Source organism: Cygnus atratus, chromosome 1 (assembly GCF_013377495.2).
Source record: "Cygnus atratus isolate AKBS03 ecotype Queensland, Australia chromosome 1, CAtr_DNAZoo_HiC_assembly, whole genome shotgun sequence".
Lineage (NCBI taxonomy): Eukaryota > Metazoa > Chordata > Aves > Anseriformes > Anatidae > Cygnus > Cygnus atratus.
The window spans coordinates 145,234,099-145,257,937 of NC_066362.1; the positions used below are offsets into that span (position 1 = coordinate 145,234,099).

General features: G+C 36.8%; 1 protein-coding gene across 1 annotated transcript in view; it reads right to left on the bottom strand.

Moving 5' to 3' along the window:
* The window catches only part of MCF2L (MCF.2 cell line derived transforming sequence like), a 155,102-nt gene that overhangs the window by 13,476 nt on the left and 117,787 nt on the right, over positions 1-23,839 (bottom strand). Inside the window, exons 6-22 of the mRNA XM_050708351.1 lie at positions 18,340-18,459; positions 17,589-17,705; positions 16,946-17,095; positions 16,124-16,248; positions 14,224-14,338; positions 13,152-13,271; positions 12,082-12,273; positions 11,671-11,862; positions 10,644-10,803; positions 10,425-10,495; positions 9,315-9,391; positions 8,198-8,264; positions 5,069-5,184; positions 3,942-4,011; positions 2,137-2,229; positions 1,919-2,011; positions 382-507 (exon numbers count right to left, since the gene is read on the bottom strand). Of these exons, the coding sequence (XP_050564308.1) occupies positions 382-507; positions 1,919-2,011; positions 2,137-2,229; positions 3,942-4,011; positions 5,069-5,184; positions 8,198-8,264; positions 9,315-9,391; positions 10,425-10,495; positions 10,644-10,803; positions 11,671-11,862; positions 12,082-12,273; positions 13,152-13,271; positions 14,224-14,338; positions 16,124-16,248; positions 16,946-17,095; positions 17,589-17,705; positions 18,340-18,459 (2,004 nt within the window). The remainder of the gene's footprint in view (positions 1-381; positions 508-1,918; positions 2,012-2,136; positions 2,230-3,941; positions 4,012-5,068; positions 5,185-8,197; positions 8,265-9,314; positions 9,392-10,424; positions 10,496-10,643; positions 10,804-11,670; positions 11,863-12,081; positions 12,274-13,151; positions 13,272-14,223; positions 14,339-16,123; positions 16,249-16,945; positions 17,096-17,588; positions 17,706-18,339; positions 18,460-23,839) is intronic.

Consider the following 23,839-nt stretch of genomic DNA (forward strand, 5'->3'; position numbering starts at 1 on the left):
TTTTTCAAGTGTCTGCTCCAAAGCTCCTTGCATCGCTCCATTCTTCCAGAAATTTTAGGTGTAGTTTTACTTATAGATATAAAAAACTAGTAGCAACTCCCATGCGGCAGTAGCCTAGAACACACTGTTCACTACGATTTTTCTGTTTCTAACTTGGTGTTAAGTAGAGCAAAGGAAGAAAACTTGGGTAGACAGAGCAAAATATTATTCACAGCATGAAAACTTCAGAAGAGTATAAAGATCCACTTCCCATTATCACGTAATTACATAATGCAGTTTAAAGGCATCTTTTGTACAACGTTCTTCTCATTCTTATTATGTAACAGGGAGTACACTGTACATATGTATTTGAAAAAAATAAATAAAAATATTGTTACTCACATCATAGCCTGTAATGGCTATCTGGTGCATAGAATCATTAACTGCTTTGAGAATACCCAGTATAGAAGTTAATGCCTCCTGGAGATCTTCAGCACCTTCACAATTCTTACTGTATTTCAGCATTTCCTGAGTGGGCAAGGAATGACAACATACTTAGTTTTGGAAACAGCAATAACTAGGAATATTTGAATTTTAACACAAAATTTGGCCTACATTTTTAAAGTTATCCACTGAAGTCAACACCATATAATCTAGTGGATTAAATACTGACTAACTCAGAAGACCCCAAGGTCTTCTTTACTTATCTCTGCTGCTAATTAGCCACACATTAATCCAAACATTTTTTTTTATAAGCAGTACCTAAGAATTTTACAAGACTAAGTTGGCAAGCATTTTTCACCACAAGTGCTTAAAACAAAACAAAAAAAACAATGTCACATCCCCTTTTTAAAGAAAATAAACAAACCCGAAACATTTGTTACTTTTAAAACTAGCAAATATAAAAATATAGGCAAATTCCATTTATTATTTGAGTTATTGTAAAGACCTGGGATGGCTTGGAATGCTAGTCACAAACCTAAACTTCGAGCACTGTCTATGCATTTAAAAATGTAATCCTTCTCCAAAGAAGCTTACTGGTGAAGCTGCATCTTCCAATTTGATTCCAGATGAACACAGTGGCAAATTCATGTGGAATCCCACAGGCTTTGTAACATGAGAATAAGCATTTACTAACCGAGTGTAGAAAGTAAAGACAGTTTAAATAGAAAACCTTTCAAATGCTCTTCTCTTCAGATAAGTTTAAACTAATTAATTCTTTAAAAGTTGTTAACTTTAACTCAGTTTTAACTCAATAGTAAACTATTGTTAAATGCAATTGTTGAAACTTGTGTCTATGTTGTAAATACTTCCTAAAACAAGCCAATTTCAAACATGGCAAAGACTTAAACATTCATTTAAAAATTTATAATGGTATATTCCTCTCATTTCGCTGTCTCAGTATGTCTAAATGAATCACAGTGGCATTTTCTCTAAAAATACCATACAGTGTGCTCAGTTAAGTACATTTTGTAGAATGTGAGTTCCTTTGAAGACTGTGATTAACTGAAGCTTTCTGGACACTTTCTCAAATCCAGCAAGGCTAATTCCTGTGACATGCATGAAGCCACTATAACTGACAAGTAGCATGTATTTCTGACACTCTCTTCTCTTTGTTGCAAAACTTTCTTGGTCTTTTTGTTTCTCCTCATTGGTGTCTTCATTCTTCCCTTCAGCAGAAATTTAAGGGCAAAAGAAGTTACACATGGTGCCTCTGTGGTAATGTTTAATGTTTGCCTGCCTACTAGTAGCTTTTTGGCTGAAAGAGAAAAGAACTGAGCTGAAAGTTGATAGACTGGAATTTCCTTCTCTTTTAATTTATACACCTCTACTAACTTTTAGATTTCTCTCCAGCAGGATGAGAGAAGCAGGATTTAAAAAAAGGCAAAAAATACACTTCGTTTATTAACACAAAATTACATAGTTTCATAACACATACCTTTAGCAGTAACTGGTATTTGGTTATTCTTTGAACGGGTTTCAGCAAGTATGAGTCCAAACTGAGCTTGTGATCAAGTTTCCTTTGACATTCCTGTAATCAGTGTCAGATTTCATTGGTACCCAAATCAATATTTTTTGTCATTTGTTCTTGAGATAATTTATGAATGTAAACATAAAACAAATTCAGAAATATTTCAGAGACTCAAGCAAGCGTACCTGGAAGAATACAGAATCTGAAAACTGCCTCCACAAACTTTCAGATCGAGGTTTATTTTGACAGTATTTTTCATAAATCTGGAAGTCTTCCATCTGAAATTGGGGAGAAGAGCAAAATATTACTAAATTCTTATGATTTTATTAGATGAACTTCATAAAAAGTTTTTCCACAGTCACTAAGGCTAAGGAAAAAAATGCAATTCCTTGAGGCATCCCTAGCAAAAAACAATTATTCAAACTCACTAATTTTGTAACAGCTACACATTTTGTGTAGGAAATATATGAGTAAAATGTTCCTGTTAATTTTTTTTCGGTTTAATATTAGACACCTTATGAAGAAACATGTTATATTCAGAAATATATTTACACTAACATACGAAAAATTTGGGATCTTTTAATTTAATTCATTTAATGCCAGAACGTGAATCCCTCTGTGTAACTTATTAAAAAATATTTGCCCTTCTTTACAAATTTGTATTTTGTGCTTTTCAATTGAAATTTTCTTAAGTCATTTATTTACTATTTTACCAAGTTTTTATCATCTATTTACTACTATTATTCACTATTTTTACATCTATTTACTATTACTACATCTATTACTATTTTATCAAGCCATTTATTGCCCCCTTATCACTTCAACATTGTCTTCAAGAGTTTGCTATTTTTTATTCATGGTTGCTTACACAGTTCTCATGGTGCTCTTGTTGTTCCAAGAGACTTGAATGCATGGGTAATCTATTATTTTTATTTGGTTATGCATGAAATTTCACTTTCTGAAATTTATTTGTTCATGAATTTTTCCACTTTCTCTTACAGAGATGGCCAACCCAAGAATTGTACAGCCCTTCAGTTGACCTCAAATTAGATACTGTCTAGATGCTGAGCTTTTCTGTAGTTCATTTCACTGTTGTATAAAAAAAATATTTTTTTTAAAAAATCCCAAATAACTCATGAATGGTTTTATATACTCTGTAGTCATCTGCAGGGCTTCACAATCACCTTATTACAAAACTAGACATGGCCTCACAGTTCTAATTCTGCAGGAAACTCACCATCCCATATCTATTTTCACACATTCAGATGAGTTAGTAACGGAACAGCATCACTTCAACATTTGTTGAAAGCAAAAGGAAGTAAGACTGCATTGAAAAGGTCATAACTTTAGATTTAATTGAAAGGCTAGGTAGGAAGTCAGCAAGCACCTCAGCTCTTCCATTTTAGGAAACACCATCATCATGGATGCTTCCAGTAAATGGTAGGGAGAGGGATGACTGCTTCCAGTTTTAAAGCCTCAACAGTTAGCAGTAACAGATTACGATTCATTTCCATAAACAGATTCCTATCTAGCCTTTGGTATTCTACAGGTGAGACTCATTGTTTAATAAATCCCAGATTAAAAAGTTTAATTCTGTTATAGCTTTCCATTTTCAGAGTAAAAAGTAAAAAAAACAAAAAACACATTCTGCTGAGTTGCATTCTTTTAAGAAAACAGAAACAAACAAAATTCCAGTAAGGAAAGCTAATCAAGTAAAACAATCAGTTACAGTGATGTGAAATGATCTGGTACATGACTCCTCTTCATGTTTTCCTAAATGCAACTTTAATAAAGCAATTCTCTTTTAACGCTCTAGTAGCTCTTTCTATCAAAATTAATTAATCCACACAGTGGAAAATATCCCCAACTCTCAAACCTGTTCAAGACAAACAAAGGGGATCTGTTGGCAATTGCCACATGAAAATTACTTTCATCTGTAACAGCCTTAGAATAGCTTATGAATAAAATGCCAGCAAGAGATGACACATACCTGATCCAGAAAGCAACGTCCTACCAGTTCTGGGTATTCTACATAATTTTCTAGTTCTCTCAAGAATATTCTACAAGGAAGAAGATTTTATTAGAGCACATGTTAAAAAAAAGTTGTAGTAAATGATCACATTCTTGCAATTTGTTTTGTAAACTTAGGAAACAGAGTTGTAATTCTGTACTATGAAATTAACAAAGCTGTTCTAGATCAGGTATTTAAAAAGGGATAGCAAAATGAAACGAACAAACATTCTGACCAATTTCTTTTAGCTTACTGTTGCTGCAATAGAAAGGAAATACAAGATTTTTTTTCAGGAAGAAAAAGTTTGTTTCCCTGCCTTGTGTATTAAGCAGCAGGATTTGTACAGTTTACAAGTCTTTGTTTTTTTCCTTCCAAATGCTACCAAACAACACAGAACAAATAATAATTAAAAAAAACCTGGCAAAACCTCAAGTTTAGTTTTTCCTGAACAAGAAACAACTATTTATATTTCTCTTGAAAATACTTCTTTCCTAACCGTTAAAATATTACCACGTGAAGAAAAATACCTTTCTAGCAGCAAGGTCACTTGAGTATAACATTAACCAGCCTCGAACAGATATAAAAGTATTAAGAATTTGTGCTTTAGGATAATAATTTACTTTGTACCATAAATTTCATCAACAAAAAAATAAAAAAATCCCCAAACTTTGCTTTCATTAGCTTGTAACCAGATCACAATACCTTTCCTCAAGATTACAGAATCACAGAATTGTAGGGGTTGGAAGGGACCTCGAAAGATCATCAGGTCCAACCCCCCTGCCAAAGCAGGTTCCTTAGAGCAGGCTGCCCAGGTAGGCGTCCAGACGGGCCTTGAATATCTCCAGAGAAGATCTCCACAACCTCCCTGGGCAGCCTGTTCCAGTCTGCAAAATTTTACCTGGGTTCTGAGAACATTTAAATACAGTTTCACACAGCTTTGCTCATCATTTATAAGCACTGTGCTTTTCTCCTCCAATGTAATATGAATTTTGACTTGATAGACAGCCAGGTTGGACTCAGTAAGCATCTTTTAGCAATTTAGGTCTGATTAAGAGTACAAGAACCCTATTCAAATGCTATTTTTATACAAGAATGCAAATCCTCACCTGTTGTGAAAGTGATAAATTTCTTCCATATTCCCAAACAAAATATCCTTCTTGTTTTGGAGTTCTGGTGAAATGAGGTGAGCCATTAAGGGGTTGTCCATCTCTGCAGCATACCCCTGGAACACAGAAGAGAGGCACAGTGATCTTTTCACCACTGATCACCTCCTTGTAGTACTTATCTCTCTTATAAGGCAGTCTGCCAAACAGCAGAGTTCAGTATTAATCATGAAATAAGTCTACAAATGCTGTTCTTCCCTCAGTCCAGAAAAACACACCTGAAGTCCTTAGAAAGGCGCATGAATAATTACTGGAATTCTTTGTTGAGCAAGAATGAAAAAGTTTGCAAACATTTTCACTGACCAAAGGCTATGTATTTTCATACTCCTTAGAAGTCAGATTGATTTTTGTGTTAGAATTTACACATCTTAGTTTAAAGCCACAATTCCAGTACACATGCAAATCTTCATGTTAGTGTTAGCTTTTTATGATGAGGGAGCAGGATGGTGGTGGAGTCATTGTCCCTGGGGGTGCTTAAAGAAAGGTTGGACGAGGTACTTAAGGACATGGTTTAGCGGGTGATATTGGTGGCTGGGGGAAGGTTGGACCAAATGATCTTGGAGGTCTTTTCCAACCTTAATGATTCTATGACTACAGTTATTTCTACAGATAACAGAAACCATTAAGCTACAAATTCTATTTTAAAGATACTTTCGCTAGACTTTCCACCAAAAGCCATAACTTTAGATTATGGCATCTTCCATTTATCATATAAGGCCACATTCTCTGCATATGCATATTTGGCACAAATAAAGAAAAGAGGGCACAGACGTTACTTTAGCTCAAGAGTGCTCTTCTCTGGTCCCCTGAGGTCACTATTCTGTCATTAACAGATCTCACAGGAAAGACAGACAGACAGAAGGAAAAAGAAAAGAAAAAAGTGCAAGAATGCTTTATTACCTGTGCTAGTAATACACAGCAAGTGTGATGGAATAGCTTAATTTAATGGCAAATAACGGTACCTGCCTTTCTTAGACTCCTATGTCAATGAACTACCAAATGCCTTTTAGTCATCTTCTCAGAGACAAACAAGCTAAAACAACAGCCTTTGAATTTGTCAGTTTAATCAGGGGAATTGAACCAAACCATATGTACCAAAGAACAGATCATACGGATTGGAGAACACACGTTAGGAATGATGCAAGATTTGGCTATTAATGCATTAAGCAGCTGAAGGAAGATGATGTGACCTACTTTAGATTTGGATCAGATCTTTCTTCTCCCAAACCACACTGTCATGGACAAGGTGGTCACAGAAAAGAAACAACTGCATTAGTGACAGATTTCTAATAAAAATAAGCAAAAATTGCACCTACAATCAAGACTCTCAATTTCAAAGTTATGTCCAAATGACAAAAAGTAAGAGAACTAGCTGGTAAAGTCAGCTAGCCTCAAGAATTCAGGCATTTGGATAAGCTAGTGATTAGATTTTTATTTTTTATTTTTAAACATTCTTTTAAAAAACTACCTTTCATTTTCCATTGGAATCCTTTGCAGACAGAAAATGCATAGCAAAGAAATGCAACATAAAAGGAGACATTGTCCATACAAAAGAGTACCAAGCTATTTTTTACAGGAAAATTGGAAAGATTAATACCATAGGAGAAACAAAGGAATTGGGAAAATAGTCAGAGCCATGGACTACTAATAAGAATTACTCAAAAGCTGGAAGACTGCCATTGAACCATACATCAGCAAGGATCTGATCCAAAGTTACTGTTGGCAGTTCTGATCACCCAAGTTCGAGAGAGATGAATGACAAACTTCAAGGAGATACTGAGAAGTGAGCTTGGCATAGTCACAGTGCTGGAGAGTCTTTCACGTTGGCAGAAAATGAAGAGCACTTGACCTAACAATACAAAAGGTTGCACTATACTCTATGTAAAACAAGAGAAATACTAGAAGAATAGAAAGATTCTGTAACAGCCTCCATTATCAGAAGGAAGAACCAAAAAGCCGTCAATCATTTGAATCTTGATTTTAAGAACAGAATTATACAGATAGCATTGCATACAAAAGCAAGGAATAAAGCAATCCTTAAGGTCCACTCCAGACCTATACTGCTTTATTACCACACATCAGACAGCTATCCTGTTGTTGACATGTCTCAACACTTGGACATAACCTAGAACAGGAACACTACTGGAAGCTGAGCACAAACTAGGCAAAGGCAAGTCCAGAGTTCCTGCAGTACTCTTATTTGAAGGTATCTACCCAGACATTATCACTGCTAGTCCATCACTTAAGACAGCTGCTATTTAAGAGCCTAACACTTGCATGGATACCAAAAGTGCCCAACTGGCTCAATTTTGACACATCCTGACTGAAATAACTCACCCTCAAGTTACCTGAAGCTTTATCATCTCCTACGATCAAACTGGACTACAGCAAAATGATGTGTCCACGTACGAAGACTTGACAAATTTGAGGAACAATACAGAACCCTGTACCATATTTCTACAAGCAACACACATTACCGTAATTATGCCTCCATAAGCATGGAGCAAAGGAAACACCTTTGTTTCCTTCACAATTTTGAATCAAAATGTTATTATTCCAAGGCACTCTTTTACCATAGTTGTACCCAAGATACATGGAAGATCACCTAAAGATCTATAAAGAAGGATGTGATAAGTAGATTTGCTACTCTGACAAAATTCCCTCAACGCAAATTCACATTCTAGTGTGAATTTCTTCTCTCAATGCAAATTCACATTCCAGTATGACACGATCTTCCAGGAGCTGACCCAAGACTCTGGAACGAACTTCTGCAGGAATTAGTGACATTACAAATGTCACTGTGTTCCACCTAAATAATTAGGCATATCTTATTTTCTGCTGAATTTGTGTTTACTAATATAAAATCCTAGTTGCATGAGTATTTCTAGGAAAAATATTGTACATTCCTATCTCTGGAATATGAGGCAGGAAAATACAAGACAGGAGAGATGTAACAACCACACTGCTTGATGAGACAAGAGGAGGAATTAGAGCTATAAGGAAATCATATGAACATCCATGAAATGAAACAGAACTAGATTCATATCAGCCACAGTGAAATTTAATCTTTACCTCAAGAACACAGAGAAGTTCTTCCACATATGCTCTTTCAGTTTCAATAAGTTCATTAATTACATGCCTGTAAACAAAGAATGGTAATTAAGGAAGGCCTATTCACTTATGCAATATATTGAGGCAACATTACCTTTGTCTGTTTCTACTTTCCTTCAGACAATAAAAGAAACATTTCCAGTTCAAGTCAAAGGTGATTTTCATAGACATTTCTGTCAACAGTTCATATATCCTTATTGAGAAGCATGCATTTTAAAAATGTTTTAAAGTTGAAAATGTGTTTAAACAGGGAAAAAAAGCCAAAAGCTAGCATTTTAAGTGTTGTAGGAGCTGAACTGAAGCAGTGAACAGTTTTATCACTGTACACACAAAATCTGTTTATGCTGTGTTTGCAAGAGTTAGGGCTGCAAAGGATTATCAAATACAGATTTCAAGTTACACTGGTCATTTTAAATTTGAGGCTTTAAAATGAGGCACTGTGATATTTTAGTGTAAAGTTCAATTTCCTTAATAGTCAAGCAAGCATACATTTTTTCCCCTGCTTGTAATTCTGGATGATTTAGTATATGGTTCACAGAATTACAACTGTGAAATGACAGCAAGAGCATCCAGTCTTCAGGTAGAAATGCAAGTTCCGCTATACCACACAGGTGGTATTAAGTTATTTTTGGAATATATACGATACGATTTAGTTTTTATACAGGAAATTGATTTTTAAGATTTGTCGAAACAGGGACTAAAGAATAAAATAAAATAAGAGTAAAATAAAAAAACCCAAAAGTCCTCTGAAGCATGGAGACCAAAATCTCCAATAGATTTACAGGAGGCTTATTCCTCAAAACTATGTCATCTTTGAAATGAAAATACGTAGTTATCTTGCCATTGCATTACCTTGCTGAAGCAAAGCTAGGCTCCGGTACTATATAAACTATAAATAATACTGCAGACAGACTGAAATACCTTCCTCTAATGTACAGAGCACAGCCAATGCATTTCAAAAAGCGCTGAGACTTAATTCAGAGAAGCATACTTGTCTTATCAAATCCTTAGCCAAACTCAGACTTTACTGGAACCAAATCAGAGAAAGAACATTTGTTGTTTATCAAAATATACTTACTGCCGTAGCACAGCTAGGTTTTCTTCATCATCCATCGTAGATCCTCCTCTGCTTTGATGGAGTTCAGTCATTTCACTCTAAAGAAGGAAACAAACAACAAAAAATAATCACAGCATCACAGATGGGGGTGAAAGCACTTTAAAATATGGAGCTTTGCACTCAGCTCTATTTGCATGCGTTTTCACAGGAAAGACTGTGTTCCATTAGAAATGAAGTTATTTTGCAGAAACTCAGCAAAAAAAAAAAGTCAACACGAAGGTCTTGAAGCACACATGAAGATTTAGATACAGGGAGTTCACCATGAAAGGCCAGTTTAGAAAACACCATGGCTCAAGACCCCTCTCCAGTAAGGCAACACCAGAGCATCAGCATAAAATTTTGGAGGCAATGCTGGCCCTAGTTTGTTTTCCAAGCTAAAAATGAGGTACTGTGCTAACTTGCTGGTTGGTAGAAGTTAACTCTTGTAATGGCTGAGCTAATCCCAGATTTTCAGAAATAAGGAGAGGTTCTGCTTTCAGACCCCCCCCCCAAAAAAAAAAAACAAAAAAAAAAAACAACCCTTTTCTCCAACTCTTGTCCCTACTGGTCACGCAGTCCTGCATTTCTCCTTGCATAGTCTCTTGACTCTTGCTGAACCTTTGCTGAGTTAATTCAACTCTCTAACACAGTGGGGAACTATTTGTTTCTGTTGCTGCCGTCGGGTTACTTTCCTTGCTGGAGGCGGGGCAGGAAGACCTTCCCCACTTGGGAATGGCAACCCCTTAGGTCAGGTGAAGCTATCTGTGAGCCAATGACAACTACCTCTTGACATTCGTCAGTGTTGAGAGTAGTCAGTTACTACTGGCAAATAATAAATGTTTCCTGTTCATTGATTTTATATTTTGCTGCCCCTAACATTTTTCCTAATATAGGCAACTATTTACTTTACCTTCTCTCATACCTAGCCCAGCGACAAAGCAGCCTCTATTTAAACCAGAGTTACTTCGATAGGGGCAACACCATCACATTTGCAGTGGAATTGCCTCACTGTTCTTGAAGTTCTTGAATATCCTATTGCGTTAAGACTTTCTCAAGTAGTATGCACATGAAAAACACAGAAAAAAAAATTACCTTTCCTCTTCTGTAGTTTACCTTCCGAAGCACACTGCTTTCTGAGTTGGATACATAATCTCTTTGAAGACCTAAGCATGTAAACCAGAATCAAACAGCAGTTAGAACTTGAGCGGATCTGACACAGATGTTTGTGCAACCACAAATTACAGCTGTTAGTTTCTTCAAGTTTCTGAGCACAGTGAAAAAAAATACTTAAAGGCTACTACAGTTGCTTACCTGGAGAGGTACAAGGAGATTTTACAAAGGCTTCGGGTCTTGGTGCAACTGGCTGAACAGGACGTGTCTGCTTAGCTGCCAGTTTCTTAAGGCTTACTTGTCTCTTTTGAAACATTTCTTCCATGCTTTCTTGCTTCTGGAAAACCTTTTGCACATGCTCCTACCATTGCCACAGAAAAAAAAAATCACTGTCAGAGACCTATCAACAAGCTACACAGCTATTTATGGTACATTGATTTGAAATGGCTATTGCTTTTATACTACATATAAAAATATTACCATACTCTTCACTCCCAACAAGGCATAATTTAGAGTTATTTAGTACACTTAAAAATTGGAACATCACAAAACATTTTCTCTGCTTGCTGTAGTGAAACCAATGGGATTCAGGCTTCAAATAAATAATAATAAAAAAGAAAACAGGTAAAAGTTTTCTTGAAAGTGTCTAATGTTCTGTTACAAGAAGATATCAGCAAGAAAGAAAAGCTGCCCAGAGAGACTGTGGAGTCTCCTCCTTTGGAGATACTCAAAACCTGCCTGGATGTGATCCTGTGAAACATGCTCTAGGTGACCGTGCTTGAGCAGAGGGCTTGGACTAGATGATCTCTGAAGGTCCCTTCCAACCTTGATCATTCTGTGATTCTGTTTTCAAGTTCTGCTTTGTAACTGCTTTTTTTTTCTGGGAGTTGTGCAAGGATCAAGACAGTCATGTTTTAACTACATAAAAAAGATATCTCAAGTACTCATTTGGGAGATGATTTTTTTTTTTTTTTTTAAATCCTACTGTCTGAAAATTTGAATTTGTTACTAATAGGCTCTGGAGCCCTTGATGCCTATCCAAACACAGGACATGACTACCACCTTGAGTAAGGAAATGTGTCAGCTTTCCAGTTCCCAGGTGTAAGTACATGCTCTGATGATTAGCACAAAGTCACCTAGTAGGATTAGCTTTATCAATGGCTCTTTAAGAAAGCAATTCTAAAATTAACAAGTGAATGCATACATATACATAAATATATTCTGGTACCTTTAGGTCCTCATTGAGGATTTGTGCATACTCTCTGTAAATTTTATTCAACTCCTTGATTTTATTGCCTGCACCAGTGTCCAGGAATTTCTCAATCTCTTGTAACGCTGATTCTGCACCATCCTGAGACTGACACTTATCTACAGGCTGTGAAGCCAGCAGATAAATTCCTTCATCGCACCACTTCATAGACTGGAAACAGAGAAAAGAACAGGCTCAGAACGTATTGATGTCAGCTTCAAACACTAAGAGCTCTAAACAATTTCATACCTCTACTTGTGACATATTCAGCTATTTAAGGACAAAACTTTCAGCATACCCATATATTTTTTAACCTCCTGTTATGACAATGGGTGGACAGAGGTTTTTGCAAACAAGACAGGGAACAAAACCGTTCCACAGAAAATTTACCTTTTCTAATAAGCTATGCAGTTCTAGAGATTTGTTTAGAAGATTCCTCCTTCGTTCCATCTCAGTAGTGAAGGCATCACAGAGATGATGAAGTTCACTGCATTTTGGAATAATGGAGTCCACAGCATAATGATTGCTTTGAATAAAAGTGTCGCCCTCTGAAGCTAGCATTCTGGCTTTTGCTATGATTTCCTAAGAAAGCAAACATTGATTTAAATATATATTTCCTTGGATCAACATCAATTAAAAAAAATAGAAGTTATACCATTTATTTTTTATACAGTAAAACCCACATTGATACAGAACACATTTTAAATTAATAGCTGCCTGACTTCATAAATCAAAGTGATTTTCTGTCTTTCCAAATGCCTAAGAACTTTTATGCTTCCTGCTTTATTGTATCAGAGTACTTCAGAAACATGAATGAGTATAACCATATAGTCCCTGTGAGGGAACCACTTTTAGTCCTTGCATGCCTTCATTATTCACCAGTGCGTTTGCGTGTGTATTTATGCAGCCTGGAATACAGTGGCAATCTGAACCCAAATTAAAAAATACCTAACTCCAGTACCTCAGCCTCAAGAGCAATGGCCTCACTTATATAGCTATATTTTATTAAGAAATCCAGATCATAATATGTTAATAAGGTCTCCCTTTTACATTCTTCAGAGTATATTTTTGTCGATCGTGTTTTAGCATACCATACACTCAATATACAGCCTTCTCATTTTTAAGTTTTAATGAAATAAGTGGTTTTATTAGGAGTGGAAGTGTCCCCTTGATCATAAAGTGCAGAACTTGGCTACGTAGACATTTTATGTAATTTTTCCATGAAACAATCATACCAATTCTATGATTAGACATTCCACTCTTCATTAAGGGTTGCCTGAGAACTGGGCCATTCCAATGGTTGAAAGCATTGCTCCAAATTCCTTCTGCACGTTACTTTAGACACTAATTCTGTCCTGCTGTTAGCTTAAGCTCTGGTCATATGATATTTTCAGTAACTAAATAACATTTCCCTACACACACACAGTCATACTAAATATATGGAGAGGTGCAGTTCTTACACATGATTTTTCTTCAAAGTTGACAAGATCTTTCAAAATGTGCTCTGCATGTGAACAGCTGTTTCCCACATCTGTGAAAGCAGATAGTCTCTCGGACACAATATCCAAAGCTGCTTTAACCTGAAACGACATACACATAAGTATCAATGAAGATGATTCCACCTCTCCAGAGACATATCAGTTAAACAGCTGATAGCCACTATTCACAATCAGGTGACTCACATTACGGGGTTACTGGGGCACAAACACAAGTTAGGTTTTTGTCAACCTACTTTTATCCTCAACTTAAAATGAAAACAAATACAGAGAAAAGGCAGTGAAGTAATCTTGTTTCCTGGTACTAGCAAAAAAATCCAGGAAGAATAATGCTCAGAAACATTTATGATCTTGCTTTTACCAGATGACAATAGTGCAGAGACATTAATGTAAAGAGCAAAGGGTGCAGTCCTCACCATACCAAGTGCTTAAGAGAAAGATATATATGCACACACTTGTGATAGGGTTTCTGAATGTTGATCCTGTGGATACACAGTGGGCATATTCTGAGTTCAACACCAGAGTAAAGTGACTGTAGGTGCCATTAAACACGAGTTAAACTAACACGAGATCAGAAACTGGCTGTAAAAATTTTAGTTCAGTCTCCACCCAGCTTCTAACATTGTGGTTGCAACTTCCCACCCACAGTGTTGGAGACTGTTTTATAAAATTTCAGCCAGAAGGTTTAGGTAAGTCTTGGTTCCATAAAAGGACCTATTGGCAAGATGAAAGCATCGCAGACAGCATATTATGCTTCTGTGGTGGAGAATACATTTCAAAGGAGTTTTTGAATGCTTATACACTGCTGGGCTTGTGGAAAAAAATAACACTGCAGAAGAGAAGCTATTATGTCTCTATAGGCAAGTATTCAAGGTAGTAAAGATAGCAGAATGTCAAGTAAGGACATGTACAAGAAAAAAAGTTGGAGAAAGTTTTCAAGCACACACACACAAGCTGCAAAAACAAGAGGGGGAAGTATTTGCTTCTGAATCACTTCTATATTACCAAATATTGACTGCCACCAAGAATTTCTCACCTCTCTAAAATTCTGTTCAAAATTCCGAAGGCACAGACACTGCTCAAGTTTTTGCTGGTGCTTAATCCAAAACTCATCAAAGGCAGTCTCCGTTTCATGTAACTGAGCCAAAAGCCTTAAAAAAACAAAACAAACCTGTAAGAATGATGGTTGCAACCTTCAAGGGACAATACAATCTTCCACATTAAACAAAAAGTCTCCCCAAAGCAATACTTTCCAGAAAAAATAAACTGGATACAGGAAACTTTTTTGAGCATTGCACAGAATTGTTTTCTAGAATAACATTGATGTATAACTGAAATCCAACACAAACATTAAGTACGGAAAAACTGGCAGTGCTGATCTGAAGGTAGCTGCTGCATATACTGCTTCTTAGCTCTGACCTAGGGACACAGCGCAAGCAAACATAAATAAAACCTACAAATACACCTGGGCCAGGACTCCAGAGACCTAAACTTTGAGCTATAATGAAGATTTTTGCCAAAATTTTGTATTGCTGTGACCAGGCAACTGCCCTCACATTTCATTCCTTGGAGCAAGGCTCATAAAAAACCTGAAGGCCACTGCTTCTCTTCTGAACAGAGATACTACTTCAATATCATAGACAATTGTACAGCAGTACTGCAATGAAAAGAACCTTCCTGAATTTTAATTCAGGTTGAAGAGCCTTAAGGAATTTGATCAGTCTTCTAATTGTGCATTTGATATTGTGGTATGCTACAGGCTTATCTCCTTGGTGTACTTTGCTGCATTGAGGCTACATCCAGGGAAGGCTGTAGGTCAGAATTTTAATGAACTTTATTCTTTAACAGCACAGAAACGAACCCTGGATTTAAAAGTTAAACTCATTAGAAAATAGTCAGACATACAGTTTGTTCCAACTTCTGTCAGTTATTGTATCAAGTGGGAACATTTTGGATAAATTAGCAACCCCCACCCCAACCCTGATTATCCTTCAGATAGCTAATAGCAACAATGACCCGAAAAAGTGACTTCTGCCAAGCTTTGTCCATTGGAATTGACACTTACTTGGAAAAAAAAGTCAGTCCAAGTGTAACAGAACATAGAATGACAGACAAAAAAAGAATGCAAAATGCTGCCTTGGGGAAATGAGCTATGTTTTTATAACTTTGTTTAAATTTACATCTGTGCTATGATGATATAATGTCTTCAAAACTGGCAGTAATTTAAGGGGGAGTGGGAGAAACAAAGGAAAACAACAGCTATTACTTATATACCCAAAGGAAGCATATAGGAAGTTTATGCATAGATACTTCAAAAGCAGAGCACTCCCTAATAGCCCTTTAAAAACTACTAACTACATTGATAAGATATTAAAAATGTCAGAAGCTCCTTAAGGAAGGTTCAAAGAAAAATAAGCCTTCCACTTCAATTCAAAAGGAATTAATGAAAATGGACAAATCTACTGAAAAGAAGAGATATACATTACTTCTGTCTTCCCCTGCTTTCCCTACAACAGCAAAATTTCCTTGGATTGCACTTCAGTCTTCGAAGCAAAGCACCAATATTCTTTAAACTAAGGAAAATGTGCTTGAATATATAGTCCAAGCCTGACAAAAAGGACCCCCCCCCCCCCCAACAAACAAACAAAACCAACAACAAAACCCCACAAAACCAAACAGTGCTATGTTGTTTTGGGGTTCAGTATACACATGTTGTCCATTTCCTTACCTTCAGGTTGACCCAGTAATGGACATCAGGGGATTTCTTTGCTAAAGACAGATCTGACAACAGAAGAGTTGCTTCTGAACGTACTTTTTATCTATTCACACTGAAACATTTGTTTACTTGCTAGGCATGCATTTAGAATTAAGTAATAGAGGCAGTTAAGGGTTAAAAACCCATAAAAGCAGCTTGTTCAGTATATCACTCCTCTCACCTTTCTACTGTTGTTTGATTGTCTAGCTGGTCTTGATTCAGTTTGTATTCAGGGTTCTCAGTAACTGGTTTTGTAATACTTCCAAGGACATCATCTCCCTGTTCTACTGCTAACCTTATATCCTCCTAAAAAACAAGAGCAAAGAAACAAAACATACTGAAGAATTCTGTAATCACTGACTTTTTGTTGTTTTGTTTAAAACATACCCCACAAGACAACAAAGTGGAAAAAATACCTTGTTTTAATCACAATAGAGCAAGCATCGTTTGATTAAAAGCAGTGTTTGACAATGAATAAAGACACTAGATGCTAAATGTCAGCTTTTTGTACACTTATGGGTCTTCAGACAGTATTACACTGAGTTGAATTTTCTTGACAGATAGCATTCTCATGTCTCCTTATGCTACAAATATCTCACAAGCTTTAGATGTGTAGTTTTGAAACCCCCAGTTTTAATTTAAGATGATTTCAAAGAATATTTGTCCATTCTTCAAAAGGTTCTGTGCATTCAAATACAATAAAATTTATTGTTGCAAAGAAAACTACAAATTAAACTCACCACTACACACACAACGATTTATATGTGGAAACAAATTCCTATGTATTTGCACATAAGTACACATAGCCACAAGAACTGTCCTTTTTGAAAGCAATAAGAAGATTCTTAACTTCAAACCAAGAAAAACAATTTCGGTAAGATTTCAATATTTGACATTATTGTCTATTAACTTCAAATACCCTCCAGATTTTCTATTAACATTGTTAGCCATACATTAAATCACCATTTAACTAGAACACAGCATCTTAACAAGATTTACATACCTTCATTTTGTCCTTCTTTTCTGTGTGTGTTGCAAGAAGGGAGCTGGTTGATTGCACATCGTTTGGTAGTTCTGTTTCAGCCAGCTCAGTCCCAAAGGACTGAAGAATCTGAGCTGTTTGCTTAACCTTTTGGGCGAAACCTTCTATAGCCTTTTGGAATAAAAACCATTAAAGATATTTCATGCTCATCCCATGCACATGTACAAACAGACACATACATACAATTTGTAAAACAAACCCAAGCAGATGAATTACAAGACTGAAAAATGGTCTAAGAATAACTTTGTAAGCAACAGATACCGTCACCATTAATTCCTTAATTGTATGTTTTCCTAGGCTTGTATCAGGTATATCTTCCTCATATTTTTATAATCTGGAGTTATTTTACAACTTGCGCTTTTTCTTTCTTGTAGCAAAAACAACAAACCTCAACACAACAATATACTGTAGTTCCTTTGCTTCAAGCAGTCAGAAAACCACTCCCAAATTATTACTCATATTATTTCCCTAAGATGACTAAGTACCATTGGGAACATCTCAGAGCAAGTCAACTTGCATCACTTGGAATATGTCTTATAAATGACAGGGTATAAAACAGAAGGGCTGATTAAACTGAAAAGTTAAAACAACAACTAAGACTTACAGTGCGACGGGATAGCCATCTGTTATGGCAGTAATCCAGGGTGCCACCAAGATCTTCTGTTAATTGTGTTTTATCAATGTAACCCTGCAGTTCTGATACTGAGCCCAGCATTATGATCTGCAGCAGCAAATTAAAAAGCAAACACCATCAGTGGTCACAAGTCCCTTATCAAGGATTCTAAGCCATCCTTCGGCCTCTAATACAGAAATTCCAGTTTCATACAGAAGCAAGTGATGGAACTCTTTCCCTTCGGTATAAGAAACAAGCAAACAAAACATCTTAACACTTGTTTCTGCTGAAGATGATGTACATAACTGCAAATAAGCATGAGCACCAGGCTTAACAGCACCTATTAAAAAACCCTGAATTATACAACATTGATGACTTCAGATTATTATTATTTTTTAATCTTGATAAACTGCATATGGCTATTTTCTAAGAGCAACAGCATCTCATTCATTTCTTGTTCATTTTCCTTGCTCTCCTGGGTCTGTGGGAGAAAACAGTAGTATCTTATTGGATTTGGCATGTAAGGACTGGTTCCAAAACAATAAATAAGAACTGGGGGGGACATATCTTGACTAGCTCTAACCCTGGAAATTTGTATCTGATAGGTAAAATAACTTCCCCGCCTACTTGAATATCTTTAGTCTATATATTACAAAGTTTATTTTAAAATATAAACATCATTGGCTAGAGTAAGTACTTTAACAGATCCCTGATGATAAAGTGAAAACAGAATATTACTTACAGGTACTTTCATTTTAAATTCATCTTTGTGGAACTTGAAAGCAATGTCTGAGAGAGCTCGATGAAAAAATCCTGTTGGGCGCAGAACGAGGACTAGTTGCAAGTTTCCTGGGAAAGATGCCTGCAAAACAAGTTTAATCTGTTATTTTCTGGTGTCTCAACTCAGAAAATATTTTTGAACAAGGAGAAGCCTCTGTTAAACCACAAACTAACTGTATCAAGGGCTTCCATAATGGGGTGACCAATTATAAACCTAACAAGGCTTGCATAGAGAGCTTCATTCAAAGAGACATTTATGCATCTTTGGGAACAGGAATCTATTCTTCTGGAATCAATTTTTTCAGAGCTGGCTCGTATCACTCTTCAGTTAAGATTACATCATAGACAAGGAGGCTAATGAACAGCGATGGATTAGTACTTTTTCAACAGTACTTTCATGGTTACCTTATCTTTTCTTTAATAGAGGGTGCCAAGAGAAACCTCCATTATTATCTGAATACGTAAAAACAAATTTCTTGTTTGTGCATATACTGCCTTGCTAGTTGCCCACACAAACTATTTCCACCAAGACTGAATTTCTCAGGCAGTAGCATGAAAGAAGCTAGCTTGAATTTTGCAGACAAAAACCCACAATCCTCATCTGTTCTTTCCTCATCATCTTTCAACTTGTAGCCTGACGGGTCTTCCGCAGTTCTACAAATGATATGGAGAACACAGAAGAGAGGAGAAGGAAAGCAAAGAAACTGCATTAAATTACAAAAAATTAACCTCTGCTGTGGCAGAAGTTCACATACATAGCATTTAGCCATTCTTGAAATCACACAAGTCTTCTCCCCTATGCAACATGGAAACTGTCATATTTATAGCAAACAGAATTACAAAAAAAAAAAAAAGGCAGCCAGCCAAAACCAACCAACCAAACATACATTGACTCAAGAAGTTGTAATGCTATGGTCCATTTTTGTGCCTGGTGAAATTGTTAGGAGCTGGACAGCTGTAGATTGGTTTAATACACATTTTTCAGGCTTCTAAAGTTTTTAGCATTGGAAATTACAAACTTTTAAAGAGGAAAATAGTTAAAAAATTTCATGGATTCATTGTGGTTCCCGAGGTATTCAGAGATCTCAAATTGATTAGGATCCTTAAAAGACTTGTGCTTTACAATCTGCCTCCACTCAAATGATGGCCAAAGTTTTCTAGAAAGTCCAGTGATTCAGTCCCAGTGGAGTCTGTCAGAGGGCTGGGGATGGAATCCAGGTAATTCTGTTCGCCCACACTAGCTTTCCATCCCTGCACTGCAAACAATCTTTCTCTGTGGACTTAACTCAGAGTTATGAAACAGAGGACAGACTTTTTATAGAAAATTCCTGACTGTATTCAGATGAAAAAATTAAGAAAAACAGTAAACAAATGATCTAAGTTATTGTAACAAAGATGACCACAATTTAAGCGATTTAACTCCTACTAAGAAACACTGCAAGAATAGACCATTTTTAAAAATTAAAACTCTTGAATAATATTTTTAGAATGATAATTTTATAGTCCATTCATTTAGACTTACACCAATTTATTTTGTGCCTGTAACAGTAGTGTGCAGACTCTCACTGAGCTGTTTTTCAGCTCCGACTTCCAAAAAAATGGAATTTATTCAGTGGTAATACCAACGTTTCAGAATAAAAAGCTCCATGAAGAAACATCTTTTAGATTACACATTTTGAAAAAATAATAGGTGTTTGCTTCGAGTTTAGTAGATACATCAGAAACATAAAAGAGTGAAATTGTGAAGTTTTGAAACATGACAGACTTTAAACAGTAAATGCAAAATTTTAGTTACACGTGTGAGTGATGAATTTCTTCATTCTAACTTTAAATTCTCAGTTTTATACTTTGTGACTGTAGTCTAGACTTCAAAGCCACAGTCTTATAGCAAATATTTTGACTGTTAATGATGCAAACAGCAGTAGCCAACTGCAAAGCAAGGGTAAGCTTTTCTAAACTGTATATTAGCTTTTATGAAATACAGAGTTTAGTTGTACGACTAAATAAAATAGGGTCTTCTTGTTCATATACACACGTTACAATTACTCTCCATCTCAGCGTGCCTACCCTAAACAATGCTGCTGAGATCACTGCAGTTGTGCACCACTCAGAATAGTTCCCATTAAAGACATGTGAAGAGTTTCCTTTCTATTTCAGCAAAAGCTGAAATTTTCAATTATTCTAACTTTGTCTACGATGCTGTTCTTACCTGCCCTAGTCTGACTCCTGTGTTTCCCACTTGGTTTTGTTTTTCCAAGCAAATACAAAGCAGTGTTAAATGCTACTGACTGCTGAGCATGGCCAAGAGTCAAATCCACAAATCAAACTTTGTGAAACAACAACCAAAAAAGGGAGGATTGCCACAGTAAACAATGTTGGACCAGTGCCAGCTATTCCCGTTTATCTGAGCTTATATCTTCACTGCCCAAATATCACTGTTTTCCTGTTTTTTTTTTTTTTTTTTTTTTTTTTTTGCAGCCCCTCTCCCCCTCCCAAAAGCTCTGGTGACTTGCAGAGACAATGACATGATGCAACAGGCACTCCTGAGATGGATTTGAACTTCATCAACCAGTCAACTTAAGCCTGAACAAGAGAGAACAAAAAGAACTCCATTCCAGTCCAGCAGCAAGTTTGAAGCCATTGTATCCTAAGCAGACACAGCAAACAATGACTTCTCAATGGCATTGCACCAAGTGTTACACACAGACATAAATATTTATGTGCATTTAGCAGTGTCATAAAATGAAGTGCCTTCGAGGATTGTTTTAGTAAAGTCACTGAACGTTGCTGTGTCCTCAAGAAGCAGCCTGAAAATTGTTTTTTTCCAAAAGCATCTTTATTTACTGGATTAATTAATATTAACTGCTCCCCCATTATCTTGTCTCAACTATTGTACTTTAATACCTATGCAAAAAGAGACCAGGGAAGCAAACAAAGAGAAAAAAACAAAGCACTCCCAAACACTGTCATATTTTTAGTATCCTCTACTTAAATCAGTGTAGTACCTATTCTATCCTAGCCTGGCCCATATATCCCTTTACCTCACTTGCATCAGCACTGGCATTTGTTTGATGCTTCGCAACACTTTGTGGGACTAACTTTGTCTGTTCATCTCTCTTCATCACTTCCACATCCAGGCAGGCAAGTGCTGATTCCAAAGATATAGAAGAAGATACAGACACACCTGATCATCAGACTTGAAATATATCCGAACAGATCCGGAATTTACAAACAGCACAACTCCTAAAGCAGAACTTTCCAATACAGGAGATCTTTGCTGCCCTAAGACTACCCCAAACCTGGAACATGGGAAGAACCTTCACTTGCTGAGCAAAACAGGATCTGCCTTAACAGTAAAATTTAGTTGCATATAATCTTGATCACCGTTTTCCTTCTCAGAAAATTAATGACACATCTGCCTGTAGCACCAGTACTGACTCTGCTGATAGAGGAGCTCCCAACAAGGAGCTGCTGAAGGCGCTACGCCATCTTAGCCCCAGCAGTCAGGTTGAAGGGCGATCCCACCCACTCTAGCCTGACCAACTAGCGGGCAGATGTCACTTTCAAAGGAGGAATAATCTCACTGAATTGCATATTTTACAACAGTCACCAAAGTGGGGGCAGGCAGGCAGTGAGATAGGATGTGGTGCTGCCAAAATCCTCCTTGCTTCTCCTAGGGAGAAGCTGCCTGCACATAGGCCGAATGGCGCGGTGGCCTGGGCCTACAGCCAGGTGTCAGTCACTACAGCCTTCAGCAGCATACACTGGGGGGGGAGCTTTTGGAAAGGACAAACAACACTTTTGAGTTTTCACACCTCAAGTTTCCTCCTGCGGTGCCTAGGGCTTATTTATTATACAGAGAAATTACGTACAAAGCTATACATACTTTGTTTTAACTGCATCTCTGTCAGTAAAGTTGCTGCTGTTCAATCCCACAGAGCAATTCACTTGCCTGCCTCGGTACTCAGGAACGTTTTATACTCCTACACAGCAACGGAAAGCTGCTCTGATAAACAGCTAACCCAAGCCTCTTTCCCTTCCCCTTCCTAGGTAAACAGCCAGCTTTCAGAAATCTTATCTGAAAAGCGTGAGCCACCAAAGAGCTAATTCTTAACTCAGCTTCAGTTGTTCCGTCTTAAAATACATGGAACAGCACTGTTTTGCACTTTATGAACTGCCTCAATGTACCCACATTACCAATCCTTGTGGTGGTGTTTTTCCTCTTCGCTTAGTGGCATGCCATAAGCCACAGGACACTTCTTTCCAAAATACTTCTATTTCTGTGTATAAAGGAGCTAATAAGTAGGTGGTGTTCCCCCCAACTTTTTTTTTTTTTTTTGGAAAAACTGTTTATTCCTGGTTAGAATGAAGGCTTTCACACAGGCTTCTTGTCAAGGAAGAATCCTGAATTAAAAACAATTCATAAAAAGACCAGTTTGATCTCTAGTTTTTTACTGCTTGTGATATTATGACCCTGCTTTCAGAGTTTAAGTCTCTTCTCAAGTCTCTTTTCAGAGTTTAAGTCTCTTCTCTCCCCCCCCGCCTTTTTTTTTGTATTAAAAAAACATGTAATAAAAAGCAAAAAAGGCTGAGTATACCAGGAAAACTGTGAAAGTGCCTGAACATATGATGCTTTCAAAACATTCAAAGCAATAAGGACAAAAGCATACAGCATCTCAAAATAACCATTTTGGTTTATCATTTACTAGAACCATTCAGAACAATAGCTACAAAATTCATACAAATAGCATTATAGCTTAATCATACTGTCAAGAGTTTGTTTTGAACCTGAGCAAAAATGCCTTTGATAAGAAACTTGACTGGGGGCTGAAAGAACAGTTTTCTCAAACATAACCCATACGAACTGTTAAGTATCATTAGAGTTTTCAGGACGTGATGCAAAGAGCTAGCAAGATACTGGGCTAGCAGGAAATCCTGTCCATAACATAAAATAATGCCTTTCATGACCATGGAGCATTGGTTATGAAACACATCTATCCTCCATCATCAGCTCACTAAGAAACTCAATTTCTCTCTCTACAAACAAGGCCAAAGAACCCAATGTTGGATTACTGTAATTCACTGTTTCTCACCTTGGATGTCAAACCAACGATAAGACTCCAGATGGCACAAAAACAGGACTGTCTGGCTCCTGTAAGGTTTAGGCTGGTATTAGCACTTCAGTCTCTCCTTTGGCTTCTAGTCTTCTACTGCCAGCTTAAGGTCTTGGCCCTAATCTTCAAAGCAATTAATGGGCTAGGCCTCTGTTACAGTGAGCACTGTGTTTTGAGCAGCTAGAAAAACACTGTGCTCTGGACAATGCAGTCCAAAACAGAAAGCATGAAACCTGAATGCAATGCATCCTACGTTGAAGATAGCAAATCACAAAGCAAACTTCCACAGGAGGTTGGATGAAACCCAAGTCTTGTCAAATTTAGAAAGGGCTGCAGACCTGCATAACT